Below are 23,782 nucleotides of genomic sequence, written 5' to 3' on the forward strand. Positions count from 1 at the left end.
CAGTCGTCTCATCATTGCATTTGGTCTCCTTGAGCAATTTTTAAAATTAAAATACCAAACCAAATATTTTTAAAATATGTAATACCTATTATCCCAGTGGCATATTTTAAGATGTAAAATTTAAATAATCCAAGAAAAAATTCACCACACACTATAGTTCAAATAAGCCTTGAAATATGGTAAAAACAAGGTATATTCAATAAATATTTTTGAATGCTTAAAATTACAAAAATCATACACAGTTCACAAAAGCTCAAGTCCTCCATTGAAAAGTAAATGATAATAATTAATACTCACATATCCCATGCCTCTGCAGCAAACATACAAAGCAAACAAATGCCTATCAATGCCTTGCCCAGTCATTGCTTGTCTGTATAGCTCCTGGTGTACACTAGCTGCCTTACGGAATAATTTTATTTTCTCCTCCCGAGGAATGTTATCATCAGACATAGATCTAGTGAAAAAATATATTAATGCTTTAGAGAAATAAAAGTCCACATTTTTTCATACAATGGAGCAGAATAATCCTATTACATAATCAAGTAATCTACTGTATTACACTTAAATTCAAAAACAAGCCCACTGTAACATAATTGAAGTAAGGTAAGTACGCAGCTCATTTGAAAGATATCTTTCAAGGGTGCACACATTATAAATTCAGCACCCCCAAACTGAAATACTCAAATGGCAGAGGAAAGATGGGGAGGCTCTGCCAAAAAAATATTAACATAAAGGCTAAATCGAAAGAATAGTACGTGTGTTCTACTTCAATAGCTTTAAGTAATCCAAGAGCTATAACTCATTTTACAAAATCTTTGAGTCAACAAAAGCCACTACTGCCTCCTATAAAAATGCAATATGTTAATTTTACAAGCTGACTTTGTACCCAACTAACTACAAGGAATAATTAGCCATTCATTAATCAAAGAGGCCTGGTCAAAATTTGACGTAAGATAAAGGCAACATTATTTCACTATAAACACAACCATTTTTCTCTTTCATGGATATATTTTGGAAATACTGCAGTGGTTTTCAGTGGGCAGTGCTGTAGGGCAATTCCTCAAATTTTTGTTTGCATCATATTTTAGGAAATTCATTAGCTAAACAAGATTATTTTATGAACCTTGAACAATAGAAGCGACTTAATTTGCATTAAAGAAGCCAAATTTTAAAAAAAATAGATTTATCTTGTATCTATTATACATTTTTATAAAATCCTATTGATTAAATTTTCGAGCAGGATTAGAGAAAATGAATAATTGTATAGATACCTACAAGCTAAGTTCAACAAAGGTTTAATTAAAATACAAACAAATCAAAATTAAAATTTTTGGAGAGTTAAAATACCCATGTTCTACTCTATGTTCATACTGACGAATTCACTGCTCTACAAGTGTGCGATCCAAGCGATTGTGCCAGCTGCATATTTGGTCTACGCGATCGCCTTTGGGTGCTCGGGCGGGACGAGGTAAGTGTGGGGGCATGCCATGTTCAAATGGGTACTGGGAGGGAGCAGACTCGACACGACACGAGTGCGCACGCGCTTATTTGGTGAGTAACTCGCAAGTAGTGTAGCGGTATAGCTGCCACCTATACTACCTGTGCTCAGGATCCTAGTCCACCAATGCATTCAGTGCCATTTACTAGCATTCATTTGAACTTCATGCTCTTTTTCCTCATTGCATATCTTCTCTAATGCACGCCCTGGATATAAAACCACCAGCCATCACTGATATATTGTTAACATGTTCCCTGCCGTGGACTTTTAGACGAATTCACCCATTGTGCTAACATGTTTTTTTCTTTTTTATTTCATTTTAACACTTGAATCCTTTCCATTTGAGTTTTCGTGTGCATTTGGCTATGCACGCCGCATTGGTCATGTTATATGAGCAGTACAAAAGTAGCTGTGACCGACGGCGTGCTATGCGCGGCCAAAAGAAAGGCTCATTCTTCAGTCATAATGACCAAAACAGTGTGAAGACAAAGCACAAGTTTCGGTCATTATAGCTGAAGCGGTGCTGAATGTGTAAACAAAATTCCAACAGGAATTACAAATTGATGTTTTGTGTTATAAGTTATATTGATAAAAAAGAGATACATCCCAGTGAGAAATGGGTGGTGGAATCCACGTGGAACCCACGTGGAATCCACGTTGAGTGGTGGATATTTGGTGGTGGTGGATATTGAGTGGTTGGACCCACGTGGAATCCACGTTGATTTCAAGTGGATTTGTGGTGATTATCATAAAATGTTAAACAGAATTTCTAATTTGTGGAACTTAACTCTCTGGTGACATTGCCTCATTTATCATCCTGAAACCACGCTAGTTATGTGAAAATGTATCGCACATTCTATTTTTATATAATTCGTGGAAAGGCAGCCATGAGAGCACAGGAAAAATCGTAGACACATGTATAGAAGATTTAGATATAGAGTGGTTGAGGTTTTAATGGTTTTAGGACAGCAACAACTGCTGTTTTAATTTTTCCACCAAATTTCCACGAGGGTTCCACGTTGATTCCACGACCAAAAACACGTGGTATCCACGTTAATTCTCCACGTGGGTTCCACGTGGATTCCACCACCCATTTCTCACTGGGATGTATGACGCAGTAATGGAATAACTGAAAACTGACTGAAAAAGATAATTTACCTGACAAATGCAGCCGTTTCTGATGTGCATGACCGAACAGTTTCTGTGCGACCATTAAGAAATAGACGAGTCATGCTAGCTTCATAGGTCAAGGCAAATTTCTGCCGGCTTCCTGAATCTCTAAAATATGCAAGTTGCAAGGCTAGCTGAATAAATGCATCTGGACTGACTCCAAAGCCTTTCATTATTCCTTTCCCCCAAGCCGAATGCTCCTTGACAATCAAATGCATATCTGCATTGTTCTGAAAAAAAATTTATTATTAGAAAATTAATGAATGAACAAAAATAAATTATTCAACACTGGAAATTGCTGAGGATACAGAAAAATAGATTACCAAAAATATTCACTCCACAGAATAATGATGAAAGCTTGCCAGCCAATAATTGATTTGAGTCAAATGATTTTTTTACTGAAAGTCTCCAACTTCGGTATTTATATACTGCCATATATACATGGAGCTATTTTCCTTGATAGAGGATGTACTGTTTTAATTAAATAATCGGAATGATACCAATGACAGAAAAACTCATAAAAATTTGGACTGTAGATCCACAAACATTGACACCAACCACTATATGACCAATACACTCTCCCATCTGTTTGTCGAAGACTACCAATACATAATTCTTGGTAAGTTTAAATTCATACTGGTTTAAAAGATTAGAACTGAAGCAGACCATATCATATAAAAGACTCTAAATTTAGACTCTAAACAGTGATAATGACTCAATTGGTACTACATAGTCTTATTTTTTATGATTTTGTGTCCTGCAGAAACTGAATTAGACACTTCTAAAAATTAAAACTTGACAAAAAATATGAGACCATGTAGAGGAACAGTACATTTCTCTTTAACACAAATAGCAAAACAGGGTACTTCCTCTCCCTAATAATATTCAATTCATCATCAAGCAAGGCATTTTGTAGCACATTTTATCTCCAAATAAGATCAGTCCTTTCACTAATTAACATGTATCAACGGCTAAGTTCTAACAACACCTATCTCAAAAATAGCAACTTTTCAGGAGAGCAAAAAAATGTTTATTTTTTCATTGTATATAATTTTAATTGAAATTAAAAACTAAAAATACATAAAACTGAAAAAGAAGCATACATTTGCAAACAAAGAGTTGTTTTTTGCTTGAATTTTATTTTTTATTGACAGTATTAGCAGTGTTATCTCAGACTGGAAAAATTTTGAGATACATGTTGTTAGAACTTAGCCATCGATATGTACTGCGTGGGTCAAAGATGCTTCCTAACAAATGGATTTGCAACAAATATGCTCATGGGCAATATTTGACTACTACCACTGATATTTGTTATTCCGAGGCCACACCCATAAAGAGCAACATCCGCACACCGTGATTTCACCAGCTCTTTGAGGTGACCAGTGTTTGCAATGGAAAAATACATAAAACTTCAATAAATATCACTAAATGAAAACCAGTGGTGAAGTGGTCATGAGTTGATTCAAGAGCATTTTGGAGGCAAACAAAATGCTTTATGAACTTGGGAAAGTGGATAAATAGATTATATGAGCCTACCATGTAAAATTCATATGAGAAACCATGTAAAACTGTCCCCAAAAGAGACATAAGAATTATAAGCTGCAAGAGAGGAAAGTAAATTTTGTATGGAAGCCATTGAGCCACCCTATTTGTTTGGTAGCTTTTTGACCCACAACACAAGAAAAAATCTATAATTTTACAATATACTATTTATTATCTCACCTTTATAGAGAAATCATAGGCTTGGCTAACACTTTTCTGGATATCTACTGATACCTCCCACAAAAGCCAAATTGGTTGATTACATTTCGCTTGCTGGAAAGGCCTTTGTGGAGGGATGCAATGTCCCTTCTCAGTGTACAGCCGGTCAGTAACTCTGCAAATGTCAGAAATAAGAAATATGTAACTGTTAAAAGAGCATCTACTAAATAGAATATGTAAATGATATTTGCATTGTATCTTACTCTTTTGTCATAGCATATTCCCACATGTGCCCAATGATAGGAGCATCAGCCATGGTATGCTCAGCATTTACTCCACACTGGCCATTTCCAAACACTACAAGATTAAAGCATTTGTCAAACCAAAGAGAGGCTCCATCTCCATGCAGTAACCAGGATGCCTTCTCAGAGAAAGGTGGAGGTGATTCCTCTGTCAGCACTATCTGTAATAGATAAAATTTCAATGTAATAATTACAATTGTAAACTTCTTTCATAAAATGCCACAAGAAAATATGTAGAAAATGATCCCAAAAATATTATAAGATAATTATAATTTTCTAGGTGGATATAATATCATTGCCAAATTAATGACTCATACTACATATATATTTTAGCAGACGAAATAATACACAGCTAATGATAAGTTAATTAGCTTACTTCTTATTGTCATTAAAAAGGGTTATTTTTTTCATAGTGCTTCTAACTCTGAAATGACCCTAAACACAAATGAACACACCTCCAAGGAATGCACAGTATTGAAGACAGCATTGAAATTAATATAAAATAAGTTCATGGTTCACAATTTTTCAGGGTGAATTATATGAATCTAGCCAAAGAGCAAAATTGTACAGAAAATTTTATGGGACAAAATTAATTTAGAAAAATATAATTAGATAGCTAAAATAAGTTCATGGTTTTCCTGCTACGGTGGATTGTATGACTGTAGCCAAAGATAAAAACCCTACAGGAAATTTTATAGAATAAAATTTATTTACAAAAATACAATAAGTAGCTATCAGAAGACTTTAAACCACTACTTCCAAAACTTCTAGGATCATAGCCCTAGGTGAAAGCTCAAAAGTTATATTATGGCTGGTGTCTTCTTAAGGCCGCAGGTTAGAGCTGCATTTATTTCTAAAATGGCGTGGAATTGCGCGAATGCATGAACAAAATTAGAACAGGGGCTATTTTGCCATCTTGCATCCACGCATTCTCGCATGTGTTCTAGCAATTCACCGCTTTACACGATGCAATTTTGATTGCGCCTTCGCACGTACATCAGATTGCGCAATTCCGTGCAACGTGTAAAACGGCCTTTAGACTCTACCCCTAATATGGGTGACAATAAAACAAAAGGTATTTACCACTAACATTTAAGAGAGAGACCAAATTACCCCAATGAAATGCCCCTCCAACAGAATTTCCAAGTAACCACATCCCAAATAATCCAGACCCATATGAACCCCCATGTCTAAATGGATCCTCTCACCTTAAATTACCCTTTGCCACGCCTGAACATGCCCACCTTTCTGAAAACTTCCTAAACTTTCCTAAAAAAATGTCCTGGTTATTTTCTCACTTATGTTTAAACATATAATGTAAAAGTGCTGAGATTCCTTTTTATACTAGAAATTCATTAAGCAAAATACATGTAAATAATGCATCATATCACAACTCACAGAAAATATTCCAATCGCATATTAAATTCAAAGGAATAGAAATAACTTCCCCTCAAACAATTTTCATACAGCGAGGGTAGTATTGTAAAATTTACAGCAGCTATACTGGCAAATTGGTACAGCAGTGATGGAGGCAAATATCAACATTTTTTTCAAAATGCTTATGTGAAATTGTAGTTCAATGGACAAAATTAAATTAATAAACACTCTCAACACATAATCTCAATAATATGAATACACAATTATTGATACTATTGCCAGTGTGGATCAAATCAAATTGTTCCAGGACCTATGAGCCATATGTGACCTATGAGCCACCTATCCCTGTTCCGCAAGGTTTAAAACTCAAAAATAATTTTCCCTTAGTCATCAAATATTTTTTATCAAAGTGAAAACTAAATTTAACAGGAAATTTACAAACACCAAAATAAGAAATTTTTAGTAAAACAATCATTTCACTTAAGTGGGACTCAAATCTGAATATCCAGAATTCAAAGTTTCAATATCAGTGCAGTAGGATGATATTTTTTGCAGCAAATTTCTTTTGCTGGTGTTCATACCTTTTCACTAATGTATAAGATTGCATAAAAAGTCATTTTTTTTGTTCACTGTAAAAGTAAATAATTACCATGAATGCTGCCTTTTCAATAGTTTGAAGGGTTTCAAGGTTCAGGCCAGAGGAGAAATGTTGTTTTTGAATCTTTGCCCAATCTGGCCTTGGAAGAGCTGTAAGAGCTGGCATCTGCCGCCATTCCATACATACTGAATCTGGAATTTTAACAAAATGAAAATGTTACATACACATATGAGAAATATTTTTCATGCACCATATAAAAATGAGTGTTTTGTTCCTATTCTGATTTTAACATTGAATAATTTCACAAGATATTCAAGAATTGTTTTCCCTATTTTCTACTAATCTAAAATCCCATGAAATCCAGCTATTGAGAATGATAAGCAAGCAAAAATAACCAAGGTAGGGTTATGGAGATAACGTAGGTCGATGAGGAATATATGTAATTTAAAAACATTTAATAACTGGCTGAATAAATTTTTTTCATCAATTGCTACAATCAAGACTCACCTTTGTGCTTCAATGAGTGCTCATTAATCCAGTCAAACTGCTGTTCAAATGCTGTTGGACTGAGTAGTTGATTTCGCGAGTCATAAACATCCACTCGATAGTATAGCCCTCTTGAATATACCACAACATGTCGAGACTCTGAGGAGTCAAAATGAACTAGCTCATCTTCATCTTCTCCGGGCCTCCTAAAAACAGAAAAAAGTGAACACAATACTTTGAGAGTAATGAATATTTTTAGTCATCTATAACTAGCATTACAAACTGATAACTTAAGTGTTTTTCCAATACAAGTCAAAGAAGTCAACTACATTATTTATAGATATCGAACAGAATTAGAACTCCTTAACCAACATTGGATCGAAAAACAGATATGATTTGCACACCATATCCCTCATCTCCTCAGTCTAACATAAGGCAGACACGCACTACTTCAGAAGAGTGCACTAAAAAAGGGAGCACAAAAGTGAATACATTATAAGAATTTTTCAACAAGAAATACAAGAATCAAATTTCGAGCATCAAGTAATAAACCTAATTCAAAATATGATTTTTTTCTCCAATTTTAGATGTAAATGTTTAATAGCCAAATAAAAATAAAAACTTTAACCATAATTCTCCTACTAAGGAAAAGTAATACAGTAATACCAGGTAAAACAAGAACAGAGGAGCCTCATACTCATTAAGAACGTTTGTGCTCGTTAATATTTTAACATTACTAGTTTCAGATTTTGCCCCTATACAGAGGCAACACTTCACGCATCTAAAGTATTTTACACAATCAGTATTGATCAAACTGACACAAGTTCGATTCAAGGAGAACCGAAGTGAAAACAGTACATCCAAAATTTCTCACACTGTATAAATTCGTTCTATAGCATCCTACTTCAATATAATGCACTAATTGTTTACTACACTAAAAGTCCACATGTGTAGTTTGCTAAGCATTAGATTTTTCCAGCAAGGTGAAAATGTTATCCTTTTATGTTATACATATCTAGTAAGGCTTCATCCAGCAGGTAGGAGGAATCAAGGGCTTAAAACCCAGCCCAAAAGGTTTAAAACTCTGTCGTAGGGGTAACTCCTCCTACTGACTCCCCCAATACAAGCAATCCCTCTTCATGTTAACCCCATGTACAGAAATATTTTCTGACTAATGACTTGATGACGACGATTACAAATTTTAGATGAAATGAATCTAGTAATTTTATCAACGAAGTGACAAAATTCCACATTCCAATCAACTTGAAAATGACCTCATACAAAATACTAAAATAACTGCAGTGATAAAATTTTATCACTGCTGTTAGATTCCAAATCATCATCACTTTTTTATAATGACATTGGAGGAGACAAAAAATTAAATTTCAATGCACATGATCACATTGGATATTCACCTAATGGTGGAAAAGATGCGCTCATATTGTGCCATACAGAGCGGAATGGTCGACCGCAGCGAGAGAGGACGAAGTTCTTCTCGGTCGATCATCCTTCGGAAGACAAGAAACAGGTGAGCCACTGTGGCAGCTCTGGCTCTCGGAAGGCTAGTTGGCTGCCAGTGGCTATGGTCACAGCCATAGAAGTTGGAATTGTTCGCAAGTGGCGATCGGGCATGCAGGTACACATATTTCTCCCTGTTGGAGGAAGCATAAATGAAAAAGCAAGTAATTTCTGTAAATTTCGTCTGAACGAAAATTTATGGCTAAAAAAAATTTTATTCATTAAAGATGACAGCTAAAAAAATTTAAAGTGTACTATGGCAGTTTTCTTGATCAAAGAAAACGAAAGGCATCGATTGCGATTCGTTACCCACCATTAGTGTATTCATAATATACAAATTATTTGGTTTTAGAAATGCCGGTTTAGACGAATGGCAAGGGTCAATTTTATCCTCATTTGAAAAAGGCCAGATTGGCGCCCATGCGATGTAACTCCACGTGACGTCACATGGACCTAGTTTCTATAGGAGTAGATAGGAGTTTTACATCGTCTGAGATTACCAATGCATGCATGAGGCACTGAGCTCAGGGAAACATGTCTTAATAATCACCTATTAAAACTGGCTACGGTCGGAAAGTTTTCTTCGCTTGATAAAGTAATAATAATCCTTATTTAAGCCAAGCGCTACCATCTAGCAGGGTACTCTGCTACCTGCGTCGTATCAGCGCTCAAAGCCCCGCCCCAAGGTCACCTCACTTGCGGCAGCGGGAACCAGAACGACGTCACACGAAGTTTTCCCGGCATTCATACTTAGCCGTTGCGTTTTCGCGCGCTCTAAAATTTTCACTTTTCATTTAATCGCGAAAAATAGATATCGTGATTTAAAAATCTAAAAGCGTGAAATACGTACTCCAGGAGTAAATAATCTTTCGATTTAGGCAATAAAAAAATAATATGAAACCACCCTATTCTTTCGATGCCAAAAGTTCTCTCATAATTGTTAAGTTGCGCAGGTATTTTGAAGGGTGGAGAGGCTCGTGAGCCTTGAGTTAAGTAGTACTTGAAATGTACGCATGCGTATATGCAATTATTTTTTATGATTATGAAATTAAATTTAGGTTCTTGAGGAATAAATTGTAGACTCCGGTCTTGGTACCTACATAATAGGCGAATAAAATCGCGTATGGTTAATTTCATGCTTGATTACCCTGGAATCTTCTTTTTCTGTAATAATTCACAGCTTTTCTTCGTCACCTATGTCACAGTCTTAGTTAAGACTGTGCCTATGTATTGATATTTTGTAATTGTTAAAGGAAAAACCGCCGAAATTTCTCTATAACCGAAACATATACTGACAATAATGTTCGGCAAATAGCTCGCTTTCATCAATCAATAAAAATTACTTTTTTCGTGAAAAAAAATAATCGTTTGTAACCTGTCAACCATCGCAATTCACCAGTTTTGATCACAATAAGATGACCAAACCCTAACGCAACAGGGGTTATGCTTTTTTTTCTGGGCGAGATAGTCGTAAAAAGGAATACTTACGATATTTAAAAATTAAAACAAAAAATGCTGTCAGCGGCGGTGGTAAAACAAAAAATGTCACATGCGGTGAAAATATTTACGCGAGGCCAACAAACTTACGCGGCAAAAAACTTCTAATGTAAAATAAATATCAAAATACTTGTTGAATTTCCACAGCGATTGGAAAAGTAATATAAGGCGCTGATACAAATATATGCAGAATTAGCGTCCGCGAAACTTGGAATTATGCATTCCAGGTGATTGAAGGGTATGTTTACCGTTTACGAACGCGACTGACAGGAGGTAAGAGTTGAAATGTTATTGGTACATATTGCTATCGTACGCCAATAATAATGAAGAGAAATCCCGTGACTGGATACGTAAATACTCCAAACATAAAGTTGTTATTAATACGTAGCATATCTAAGATAGCGCAACCATAGAAAGATTTTTTTTAATTTGTGGCTCATCATATTTTTTATGAAAATCCTATAAATGGAAAAAAATAGATTTGGGGGATATGCTGAGAGACGCGGTACATTTAAAGTTACTTTCGTTTCATAACCGATATTGACAGAAGTACTGAACCCCAATTAATACTTATGATAGGCTGTCAACAACGTGATTACTTTTTTCACGACAGTAACACAATGTGAGGTTGGAATTGGAAACATTTCGAAATCTATCAACACTAGAGACTCACCATACTTTCCGAAATAAAAATATTAAACGCTGTCTTTTTCTCAATATCTATTAGAATAATATAATCAAACTATCTCCATTCGGCAGCTACACGTAGTTATCCATCAGTATATTTCGCTTACCTGTAGAAAACACATTCCACCATTTTACATCATGGGCACGAGTGACTAACTGCAAATATAATTCTATTTTATTCTACAGCCATTAGATAAACTATAATACTATTTATTACTTACCTTAAAAATACAATATATCATCATATTTCGGGATAGAATCAAAAATATTTTAATACTGAAGGGTTGCAATTGTTTTCTTTGCACAAAAATTACAATACAATCCCAATTGGCTGTGTATTCTTTTTAAACTCCTCAATAACAGCTCTAATTTGAGTGAAAAATGTCCAGAGATGTAATAGAAATTTTCATCTTAATACATTAACTTAAAATTTAAATTTAATATATCGTGCATAAAGTTATACAATATTTTTTAAAAGATAATTATGCGAGATTAGAGAATCGGGGTTGGGATGCCTTCTAACACTCTTGCACAGCAATCTGCTACTTAATAATAGTACAGAAACAGCAATCTTCTACAAAAATGCCACAACCAGTACGCTCTATGTTTGTTTTTGTTGATCAACCTTAGCATATGCTTGCTAAACTTACGGGTTTAATGTCTCAAAATTATACCAAAGGCCACAGATAGTTTATTTTCCATGTTGCCTGAAAAGATACCAACCATTAAATAGCCATGTATGGAAAGATAAATAAAAAATAAATTTGTGGATCCTGGAGAGCGTATCATCAAGGATAATTAAGGATATCAAGCCTTAAACCTGGGGTACATGAATCAGAAAGAAAAAAAAATAAATCTTTAGAGCTAGTTTGCATATAATACGTACTAATATTTCTCATGCCGATAGCTGAAAAGATTTTCGTGGGTTGCACGGATAACCCAAAGAAAATGCAAACACGCAACAGACTATTTCTCCGTCGTGTGGTCTGCATCCAGCCCCCGCGTAGTCCCTTTATTCAAGGCAAGAAATGCGTGAGGTTAGATCTAATCACGTTGAGTGACGTATCTGAACGAAAGTTTAATTTTTTCACCACCGGTCACGCAATCCATTCGGCGGGGTGACCATTATGTAAGAACTACCATGACAAAACCAGCTGAGAGAAACGTTTCCATGTTGCTCACCTCCCATTTAATATGCATTTCCTTCGCGTAAAATTCCCAAAAACTAAATCCATTGCATAGATATATCAAAGGCTGACAACAAGAACAAAGATTTTAGATACAAAAATTACCACGCTCAAAAATATTGCTTTCCATTGAGGGGACTCCGAAAAATCAATGCCAGCACAGAAATAAGTTCATAAAAAATGAATGAATGTTATTTCGTGGCAAGAGTGATTCGATCACCCGCGAACTCAGTATCACCCTTAACTCTAATGCAGGGAAGCAATCAACGATAGTTACCATAGAAACTGAATATGCGCGCAACTCCACGCCAACGCTACCCACAACTGGATATTTTCATTCTTTCTTTCGGTCAAAATTCACTGTTTATTTGAGTAGATCTGTAATGTTTAAAATAATTAATTCGAAAGACGTGTACAGGGAAAAACACTCGTTGAACAGAGTTGGAATCAGCAGTTTAAATTGCGCACTTTTAGGCGTCATCTTTTATCCTTTACTGCTATTGAAAATCAGGAGTACCTATTCATTGCCACTAATTACTGTATTTTAACAATATATTACTTGGTTTCTGTGGGATAAGTTTCATTGGCGGAAGGGGAAAACAGAGAGCGATAGAAATTCTCATAAATCATAAACGAGAGTAAAACCGCAAAGGAATGACGCGTGATCCCATCTCAAGTTTCCCATTTTCATGAGTAAGAGTTTCGAAATAAATAACTTAATGTTGCTGAGTGTACTGAGCTTTCCTCACCTCGACGGCGAAATATAGATTCCAAAACCCAAAGAAGTATTATTTGGAACAAGCATCTCGAATTCAATAAACTTTATTATTTGCGCATAGCCAACTACCGCCCACAAGATTCTATTTTCCCCATTTTATCCATGTCCTTCGACTTATTGAACATTTTTTAAAGCCCGCTGATAACTTAAAATTATTTTTAAAGTAATTTACCATATTTTAACCAAAGCTCATACATCTGAGAATTATTTAGATTTAAATCAGCAACCAAAATCTAGTAGCCATGTGTATTTTGATATTATCAATCACCGTTTATCATTATTTTGATAATACATTTGAAATGAGGAGGACAGGAAAAGTCGCCAGAACAAAAAAGTTTTCAGGAATAAAATATCACATTTGAGCTGAGATTGAGATAGATGAGTCGTCTGTCATTTAATCGACCAACATATTTTTGTAGAAAGGCAGACGCGGTCAAATTCATAAAATATCCCATTTCATTTACAATTTTTTAGCAATATATTATTATTTACTTTTCTTCTGCTCACGCTCACTTCTACGCGCATAACGATATAAAGTGGATTCCTGATTTCCGAAATTCATGCCGCGTTTGTTTGGTAAATGCATTTTTCGAGATCATTTTGACAATAATTTGAAATTATAAAACGTTTCCAAATAGCAAAGTGAACCAGTATCCAAAGATTCATTCCAACTCTATCACTGCCCTCTGCGTACTAACGTTACGCAGTAAAATAATTCGAAGCTCGATGTCACGCGAATACATAATTTTGGTGTATTTACATGAGAGTAAGTTTGGCGCTTTCCTCCGGAAGATTCACTTGCGATGATTCACACCGGCTACTTAAGAAATCACCTCCCTCTCCAACCTTTCGCTAAGTAGGCAGCAGACCACTTAAGAAATTATAGAGAAGCGAAGATGTGCAAATTGTCATTTAACCTTCCCCAAAACCACGAAAGAGCGAGAAATTCAGAGTAGCATAGTGATAATTTTGCTTTTTCTACAGAAGGGAAGAGATCTGATCAAATAACTAAGCTAACGTTCTCGACATTGAAATGGAGCATACTAAATGCGAATGCTGACCTCGGGAAAACATCAATAAAAATTATTTCCTCGATTTATTATTTATTTCCTCAAAATTAAACTCAAAAGGCAACCAATTCTTCGTCCGGACCAACGTTGTCAAACCACGAATTATTTCCTCAAAAGGAAACCAATATATTTCATTAATGGAATATATCTGACACTTTAAGTTATTAATTGATTGCGATCCAATAAAATCATGGTTTAGAGAAATGAGCGGGTGGTAAAATATAAAGTTAATAACTTTAAACGCTATATTAAAAAATAATATTTTAAGAACCATAAAGTACATACGAATAAATGACATGTCTCTATTATTTAGCTAAGATTATGAGGAAAATCACAGTCCACGTAGATTTCAAAAGTTCGAAAGATAACATCAAGGGAGAACACTGTCGGTGGAATAAGAAATGAACATACATTCATAAGTTGAAGACTGCTACAGAGGGATGAATTTGATGAATTTGAACTGTGCGTACTTTTTATGTAAGTAATATCGAATAAAAAATAAGCTGTAAAAGATAAAAGATTAACTACATACATTTTTGCTAATCAAATCAGCCTCATTCGCTGGTCTTTATAATTATGCTTACCCCTCAATCGAGAAAATTAAAATTTCACGTCTATAAAATAAGGCTTCATAAAATAAATAATACTATATTATACCCTTCAAATCTACCTCTGATCAAGCGATTAAAAGTACAATGAGTTCTAGCCAATTAATTATGACCTGGATGCTGTAATGTCGAGGAAAACACTTAAACTACACATAAATTGAATCTCTGGACTTCATTTTTGTGACTTATAAGTTAAAAAGTTTTCTGAAGATAGAGGAAACTTACCACCAATCTGATACATAGTTGGGTGCCCACCAACTTTTTAAAACTAATAATTTTTGTAATTTACTTCCTAGATTCATTTCGAATTCCAGGGCTTGTTCTTTCAGCTTCTTAAGTTCTTCTTCGGTGTGAAGAGGTTTCAAGCTTGCAAGAAGTTTCTCTACGAGGGAATCAAAATTGAAATTGTGTTACAAGATGCAGAATACCGTTCTTTGGGAATTAAATAACGTTCATGAGAAGCATTTTTGGAACTTCCTTGTCCATATTTCGACTCCGTTAAAATTTAGTATAGCCATACGGTTCCAAGAATAAGAAAAATGATTTAAAACGTGTGTAGCAGTCTCAGTACATTATGGCGCCTTAAATATCATTTTCTAAATTTAAATAGGAGCATACTGAGGACATTGGAGAGTAGAAAATTTAGTATAATGCACAATTTTTGTCATAATTTTAAGAATAATGTAAGCCATAATTTATACTCAGTTAACACTATGTGACTATACCCATGCGATCACACTTCAATCAAGTACGATATAAAATAACAACGCTTCAAGTGTACTGACACACTCAAGAAATTATTTCCCTCCATCAATTTGACAGTGAGTCGAAATCTTGTTAGAGAGTTTCTACGCGCGGCAAATTCCAGCTTAAGCACTATAAATATGACTGCCACAGAGAATATTAAGAATGATACTTTGAATTCAATGAGACATCGCGACTTAACCAAGGATAAATTGCACACTTACTAAGGGTCTGCTTGAGAGGAGGCACAGGCAGCAAGGGCAATGACCTCTGGCAGCTGAATAGGGACGGCTGATAACCGGATACGAGGCGAACACACACGGCCCATATTTTTATTTTTGTGGGCACTTTCTTGGGCGGAGCATCTGTAATTATACATTTAATAAAAACACACACAAAAAATGCTATCACAAACGAAAGCAGCCACGGAGTAATAGAGGCATTAAGGCAATTATTACAAACACAAAGAAGATAAACAATTCTCAAACAATAATGTAGCTCCACGAGATGCCATATTATATTTAACGTTCAATCTTACTGGAACGGAAACTTTGCTTCGAACATTCCACATACATAAATTGCTAGCACAGACCATAATTTCATCATGAGAACCCATTTTCAAGACCTGAACCATGATGATGGCATGTGATGCCGCAATCATGGTCTGTACCACAAATATATGCACTACCTAAATTCGTGGTTGATACTAGCAGGGTATCCTGTGGTCGAAGTCAAATTTCATTTCTAAGTCTTCGTTAATATTTTTGTGCGGGTGTTTTCCGCAGTGGTTTTTTTCTGAAAATAATCATTTTTCGTTTTTTTATTAATCATAAAATGGACATATAGGATGAGATATGAGATGGTACATTGGAGAAGAAAGGACACTATTTATCACTGCACGCCAAAGAAGAACACGGTGGATTGGCAATGTAATGGAGGCAGCAGTTGCGTGGGAAACATAATGGAAGGAAAAATTGGTGGAAAAGTCCCCAAGGATTACTACGTGAGACAGACCAAGAAACATGCGGAGAGGAAGAGCCTCAGGAAAGTAAGAGAACCAGCTTGGGTTAGGGAGACACGAAGGGCTGCAATATTTGTACTAATGTTAGGGCTGAAATACTGAGCATGTATTCCACCAATTTTCCCACTCGAATATTAAAATGGTATTACCTTACTTTTCTAGACTTGCTGGACTATGAAGCAGCTTTACCGGTAATATCATAACATATATATTATCAAATTATCATTTTTACTTAATATTAAAAGGTGGTTATGCGCTTTAAAATACAAGCCTTAAAACAAATTGAGTCAAATTACGACCATAAAATGCATTCAAATACTTACGGAGCACGTTCCGAATGAAATATTGGGAATGGGATGTCCAAAATCAGAAAATATGCCGACAGTCGGTTTCAAAATTAAATCGACTCGAGTTTGAAATCTTTCGCCTCAGCACAAAATGAATGCATGAAAACAAAACGCATCGATAGAAAGTTTTCTTTCTTTTACTTTAGATAATTGAAGTCAAATTTTATTTCACAGCTTTAGCTAACGCTACAGTTTTTATGTTTTTCTGCAATGGGTTTTTCCCGAAATGAATGACACTTAATACCCTTAGGATTTTCCCACAAATTTTCGAATCTCTACACTCTAAAAATACATTGATATGCTTAACACATACCTCTCAAATTTTCAATTTTGTATAAAAACCATAGCTATTTAGTAATATCTTTTCAATTAATCATTTTTGTAATTATTTTTTATAAGAGTATTTTTGTGCAATTCTTATTTTAGAATTTACTTTGCATCATTATCAGAATAGTACGTATTTAGTGCATAACGAGGGGTAGGATAGAAGTAGGGATTTGCTTTACACAAGCTCACGCCAACAGAGACTTTATGATCATTGATAGAAAAATGAGAAAGTTAACTTGATTCATATGTGCTATCAATACTGACAGGTCTTTTAAGTCGCAAGAATATCTATACCACAGATAATTTACCAAAAACGTTAATACTAAAAAATCAACACAATTACTTACACATCCAGCCATGGTAAGAAAGAAGCATCCTCAAGAGATACTGCCGGATCTTCATGAGAACGATGAAGAAAGAAGCCGACACTATCCAGGACAAAAAGCATGCTTGCAGCCAAAGCGGGGCATCTGAAATTCAAGAAATAAGCAACTGAGACGTGGACTAAGGAATTCCTTTAGATTATTATTGCACAAGATTATTTCATACTGCAAGTGAAAAATACCGATAACTTCGGGAAAAATCAGGATAAACAGTCACCTCTAACTATTAACAAGATGGAGAACCACAAACATCCACGCCCTGATAGTGAAAATCACACCCCGACATCGAACCCGCGACATCTTGGTTAGCAGTGAAGAGCATAGCCTAAATTTCACTGAAGCCGACAATTTAACAGAGATATACCAATTACTATTATAACCTTCACTTAGAAGGACCATAATTTAAATTCTCAAAGGCTAGGAATTCAAATAAGTACTATAGCCTAAACTGGGACATGTGCACTCAGCGAGAAGTCACTAATAGCTATTGGACTGGACGGCAAAAAAATAATTTTTTTCTCGAGCCCTGGAACCATTCCTGCTGATATGTATGTAAAATGACCTCCTAAATCCGAATATGACATCCATTTTCCTCCATCACCCACCATTTTCGGGGGGAAGCCCCCCCTCAAATTTTAATCTGTTTTGCAATAATTTGGAGGAATGAAAAGGATTATATCAGCATTTATATTTTTTATTAGGTTTTTGGGAGGTGAAAAGTTCTAAAACATGATAATTAATGGTAAGGATGTAGATTTTGCGGGATTAGTTTCCGTTAATGATTTAAAAAACGCATTAAAAATTATAAACCTTTCCTTTTTTCGCCATTTTTTCAATTATTTTCTTCATTTTTCAGCTCCCATTTCATCTTACCCTACCTGAAATATCCCAGAATGATGTAAAAATATATCAACAGCTTATATAGGCAATAATAAAAATATTTAAGAAGACGGCATAGACAAAATAATGAAAATTTGTGCCAACAGTTCAGAAGGTACGCTACCAGGCTGGCGCCCTCAATGCCACATCAACAAAGAGAAAAATAACAAATGTGAAGGACGATGAATAACATAAGTAATTTGGTATTTGATTTCCCTTTATACACTTAGGTAGAAGTTTCTCATACAAAAACCAGCAGTAGGCCTAATATACATACCAACATGCCTGCATTCAGCTTCTCTGAAAAATCTCCTCTTCTTTGGTGATATATTCATGGAAGTGTTCCCTATGTTAATTTGAAACTGCTCCAAAATATTCTATGAAAAGGTCCAGGTGTGAATTTAGGAAATGCATTTTTAGTGATATGTTACACCCCATGGCCTAATATACTGACAGCAATTCCTCGACATGGGCGACATAATCATCACTTCTTTGTCACCCAAAAAGTTCTAACACACGTTTCAGAATCCAAGGCAAGCTCAATTTTCGTAATGATTCAGGTGTTTCATAAACGTCGAATATTGGAAAAGTTTCCTATTTAGGGGCCTACGAATTTCTTCCTTGGTTTTAGCCTCACTAAAACGAAGACTTTTTTTGAAGAGAAAATTGAAATTCAGCTCCTGTCTTGTCAATTGCTTTCACAAAATATTTCATCTGTCCTAGTTTGATCTGCAATGTTGGCAAGTGAATATTTTCTGTCGGAACTAGGGAAACATGAGCGACATTTTTATAACCATGAGTGAAGCTTTCTCGCAGAGGCCAGTTCCGTATGATGCAATGTTTTCTCAGGCGCGGCTATTGTATTCACAAAGAAAGTAGTTCAGAAGCAGCAAAAGTAGTTTGACCAAGTATTTCGTCAAATTACTGTAATAAGTGGTACAGCAAACACTTGGAGCTTAATCCTAGCCCCGATCGCCAATTTGGCAGCCACAGTAAAATTTATATGCAGTTTTAAGAACTAAAGAAAGAGGATATTGTTACGATTTTTAAGTCAATTCACCGCAAACATAGCTGAAGCGAAGAGGATGATTTTTACACACGCGTAACATAATTACACATTAAATCACGGTAATAATCACAACTTAAGCCCACATACTGACATTCTCTTAGAAAAAAGCAGGAGTAAAAACTACTGTTTTGCACAATTTAAATTACTTTAAAAAAGGATCCATGTCCAGAACACCGAAAGAGTTGACTCTGTGATCACTAGAGGTATACCGAGGGAAGGTGTCGACAACTTCAATATACATAAGTGATTTGAGAGGCTGATACTTTGTGGAACTCCATGATTAAGGAGAAAGAATACTTTTTATCTCCAATGAGAATTTTAAAATCTCAATCTTATATTATTCGTATAATGAGAAAGTATTACTTTTCCTTTTTTAGCTCAAGGGTAATAAAATTGTTCATCTAAGGCCACAATGTCAATAGAAAGCATTTTAGAGGTTAAACCATAACAGTAAGTTAACCACGCAAGCACACGGTGAATGAAAATCCTGAGGGATGGAAAAGAAATTTCCCTAAAAATAAGAGAGAAAAGTCACAGCCGAGATTTAATCCTACGACCCCATCCACGTTAGTACCTCAAGCAATGAAAACTCAACCCCCCAAAACTCTACTCCCCAAACGTCTTAATGTAGATCCTTGTCATCCTGGCAATAATTTGGAATAAGTTCAACTGATTCAGGCGAGATATAGTGGAAGTTCCAGATAATGAAATAAAATGTAAGTAGTTGCACTTTCCCACAATTATTTAATGTGTACGACGCGCGTCGACTCAAAAGCTATCTAGTACAAGACCAAATGTACCAGAGTCCGATGTCAGATGTTGGTTCTGTGAGCCGAAATGCGTCGTCACATGAAATAATTGTGGAAAAGAGCAAATACCCTTTACTTTAATCTGGTAATAATTAATTATTACTATTATAGGTGCGAGGAACTTTCAAACAGTGATCGATCAAGCATTTGTATAGATATTGGCAAATCACGAGTTCTATTTGTCCATATGACACCCAGAAGATTTTGGATTAAATAGAGTGAAGCGATTGATGGAAGAGAATGGGTGCAAATTAGAGCCGCAAGAGAAGTTTATAAGCATCTCATGCCGCTCTGCATTCATTAGCGTGTGATCGCTGACGCCGAACTTCAATCCATTCTAATTAATTCTCTTCTCTCATACGCCTTACCAGGCCCCTCTGGGTCAAGAGACCGCAGAGCCTTAATTATCGAATTATCGAGCGTCTGAGCAAACAAGAATCTAGTCGCATCAGCGATACCTCACATATTGAACGCTCTTTCGTCTGGGAAAACTTACAAGGGGAGGCGATAGTTTTATTGCCAACCGTTTGACGTCTTACGTTGCACAGTGTGCCTTTTAGATCCCGATTAAGGTACAATTGCGCCATCATGAGGTTTCCTAGGGGACACTCCTCACTGAACCCATGACTCAAGTAGGAACTAAATCTCTCCACATCCAGATAAAATTGCTTACAAATTTCCCATTACATTAGCAGCAAGATAACTGCAAAGAATAATAGCATCTATTATTTTCATTATTTCATTTACATGAAGATTAAAAAATACGCTGCCACCCTTACACTTCGCCTACTATAAATACCTCGGTATCGTAAAAATTAGAGGTTTAAGAAAATAAAGAAAGGAAGAAAATTGAAAAAATATTTTTCTCCGTCAATAGCCAGTATTATACTTTATGAGTCTACTCTAGCATCATATAACGCATTAGTTAGGCCGTCAAACCAAAAATTCACAACATCGATCACTATTCAAGGGGATTGTGAATGCACAGAAAACTACCGTAAAAAAATCTCTGACTTGCTATACGAATATTGCACAGAAAGAAAATGAATTTCGTTCAATCCCACTCCTAAAATGATTTCTCTCGAATATCAAATCCGCAGAATCTCAAACTTCGATTTTGAAATATTAATCCATCCCCAACACGATATTATTAACATAAGATTTTTTCCAAACTAAACTAGACCGATATTTTCCACACAATGAGCTAATACGAAGAGAGGCTTAAAAACTAGACTCATTGTTGCTAAATACTCAAACATCCTGTTAATACTGCCACATGACTACTCATTTTAACCTGGAACCCATAGTCTTTGAGTACAAGGCTATCAAATGTAATCATAGGCTGGGGCGCCGACTTATAAAAAATATTGGGGGGCCCATATCGGAGGTCTTGCCCCGGGAAGAGGTTAAATTCAAAGTGTGTCGCAGCACAGAAACACTACCATGATTCACACCACTTGATTCAGTTAACCTGCTTAACCTTATAATTATTTGTTTCAACACACATTGTTGAATTAATTTTAAAAGGTAACTATCGTCAAACATGGGAAATAAAAATAACAAATATATTTATGTGATTTCACAAAGCATAATATAACTTAATTATTTTCTTGAATTATTGAGGGGGCTCCGCCCCCCCAAACGAATCTTTGAGGGGGCTCGGGCCCCCTCAGGCCCCTTGGAGTCGGTGCCACTGATCATAGGCCAACTTCATGTGGGATTTTTAGATAGAATAAGGCAAGAGAGAATACTATTCATCTCCGCGAGTTATATCATACGAAATGGATATTTATCACCATGAAGTCCAAAAGATTGATTTTACCTCAAGAAAGAAGTTTATTTCCACAGAAGAAGAGACCGATGACTGGTTAGAAATGGATTGTAAACGCCAACAAAGAAGAAAATCCTGAGAGTATAATAAAATATCTTCTTCGGTGAAAATCAATAGCTATTGGCACTCTTTAATCCAAACATTACCTATCGCAATAGGGCATTGAGTTAGCTCTTAAGATGAAAGACTGACTTTCCTTCATGAGAGAGCGGGCTAAAATTGAAAAAAAATAGGGAATTTCGACGTCGATCAAATTGAATAGGGCAACGATCTGATAGTGAAATTATATCGGAAACTCGATATTGTTAGGAGAAAATTTTGAGCGCTCCACTCTGCCTGCTGAAAGTAATTTAAGTTTCGGTCATTCAGGACAGAAATGTCACCAGCAAAAAAAAAGGATGACCTTCATATAAAAATAGGTAGCAACAATTTTTCTGGGTCCACAGCGTTCCATCGAGCCTAAAGCTTGAGGTAAAATCTAGACGTATTATGTAGGTGAGGATGTACAGCACAGAGAAAAGAGAAGTTTTTATAAATTCCATTACAAATCTAAAAATTTAGAGGCACACGAGATACAACTGAATGGTTAATTTCGATGCAGAGGAGAAGGATAGTCATGAACCGCAAGATCAGTTTCAATAACTCCGATCCCGATAAAAAATGCCAAGGTAATATTCTTCCTCTTATATCGCGTCCACGAGTTATCGTAACCACAAAGCTTATCTTCCGCGAGGTTCTTGACTGAGTTCTCAGAAGTGGTGGAATGGTCTCTCTTTCGATAATACTTACATTTCACTGCCACAGGTGTAAAAAAAGGACGAATCACCTGATTAAAATATAATTCATGTCACTATTTTTTCATAATAAAAGACAACGAGCAAAAGGGATATGCATATGTAACCAATTATAATTACAGCCAGAGGGAGCTTCATAGAATGAAAAAGGTTACGAAAATAAAGAGAGAAAATGCAACCTACCTATTCACACAAAAGAGATTTTAAAAAAACGCAGCAGCAAGATAGACAATAAACATGGGTGATTTATAACTGATGGTTTCAAGCTGAACTTTGTGAAACCTTTCGATAATGGAAAATGAAAGTTCGTTCATGTTCACTAATATATTGGAAAAAAGCCCGACCCGGGTTTCATAACATGGTTATAACATTGTAACATAAACCTGACGATTTAACCATGTTATGTAACCCGGGACGCGCTTTTTTAAATCCATTAGTTAACCGAACAAAGTTTATCCTTTCATTTTCCATACTGGCGATTCATTTAATGCAAACCAATTTTTTAAGGATGCTGTGAAATATAGCAATAATTAATAAGGACAGCACTCCAAACGTATAAATTTCCATCATTCGAAGCTAGTTAAAACTATGTCTTCCATAAACAACTACAGAAGGAAATGGGAAAGTCATTTTTTTTAAATGGCTACACGTGTGAGCAAACGAGCGAGTGATATATGTTTGCCTGCAACCCTTTCACTCAGAGCGGCAATATCGTCTTCACTTCTCGAACGCCCATCTTCGGGAAGGACGCGATAATTGACCAAAGGCCGTCGGCTTGGGAGGAGGCGAGGCTCACTGGGTGCAAGAGGCGGAAAGGAATTACATCACCACGCTGCCACCTCTACCCCAACCCCCTTGCATTCGCCATTACGTTGGCGCAGCATTGGGTGTTTCGCGTACTTTGTTTTCGTATTTCTTTTTTTTTTTATACGGGGCAAATGAGGAGCTCTCCCCCATCCCAGCCCGAGGCATCATAAAAGCTCGGGTGAAAGTCGGGTTGTTCCCCGCGACTGCCTATTGCGTCATATTGCACGCACGACCCCTCCTCCCGCTCCGCTTGGTAGTAAATGGACGCGGACGAAAGGGCTTCAGCGCGCGATC

The 23,782-nt window shown here is 35.9% G+C and overlaps 1 protein-coding gene across 1 annotated transcript in view; it reads right to left on the minus strand.

Moving 5' to 3' along the window:
• Window positions 1–23,782, minus strand: part of LOC124172124 (carnitine O-palmitoyltransferase 1, liver isoform-like) — a 121,640-nt gene that overhangs the window by 3,994 nt on the left and 93,864 nt on the right. The window contains exons 3-12 of the mRNA XM_046551531.1: window positions 17,264–17,386; window positions 15,446–15,586; window positions 14,703–14,859; window positions 8,548–8,784; window positions 7,154–7,338; window positions 6,698–6,837; window positions 4,633–4,832; window positions 4,391–4,544; window positions 2,657–2,898; window positions 298–454 (exon numbers count right to left, since the gene is read on the minus strand). Coding sequence (XP_046407487.1) covers window positions 298–454; window positions 2,657–2,898; window positions 4,391–4,544; window positions 4,633–4,832; window positions 6,698–6,837; window positions 7,154–7,338; window positions 8,548–8,784; window positions 14,703–14,859; window positions 15,446–15,586; window positions 17,264–17,386 — 1,736 coding nt within the window. The remainder of the gene's footprint in view (window positions 1–297; window positions 455–2,656; window positions 2,899–4,390; window positions 4,545–4,632; window positions 4,833–6,697; window positions 6,838–7,153; window positions 7,339–8,547; window positions 8,785–14,702; window positions 14,860–15,445; window positions 15,587–17,263; window positions 17,387–23,782) is intronic.

This window comes from Ischnura elegans, chromosome 1, assembly GCF_921293095.1.
Source record: "Ischnura elegans chromosome 1, ioIscEleg1.1, whole genome shotgun sequence".
NCBI classification, from domain to species: Eukaryota; Metazoa; Arthropoda; class Insecta; order Odonata; family Coenagrionidae; genus Ischnura; species Ischnura elegans.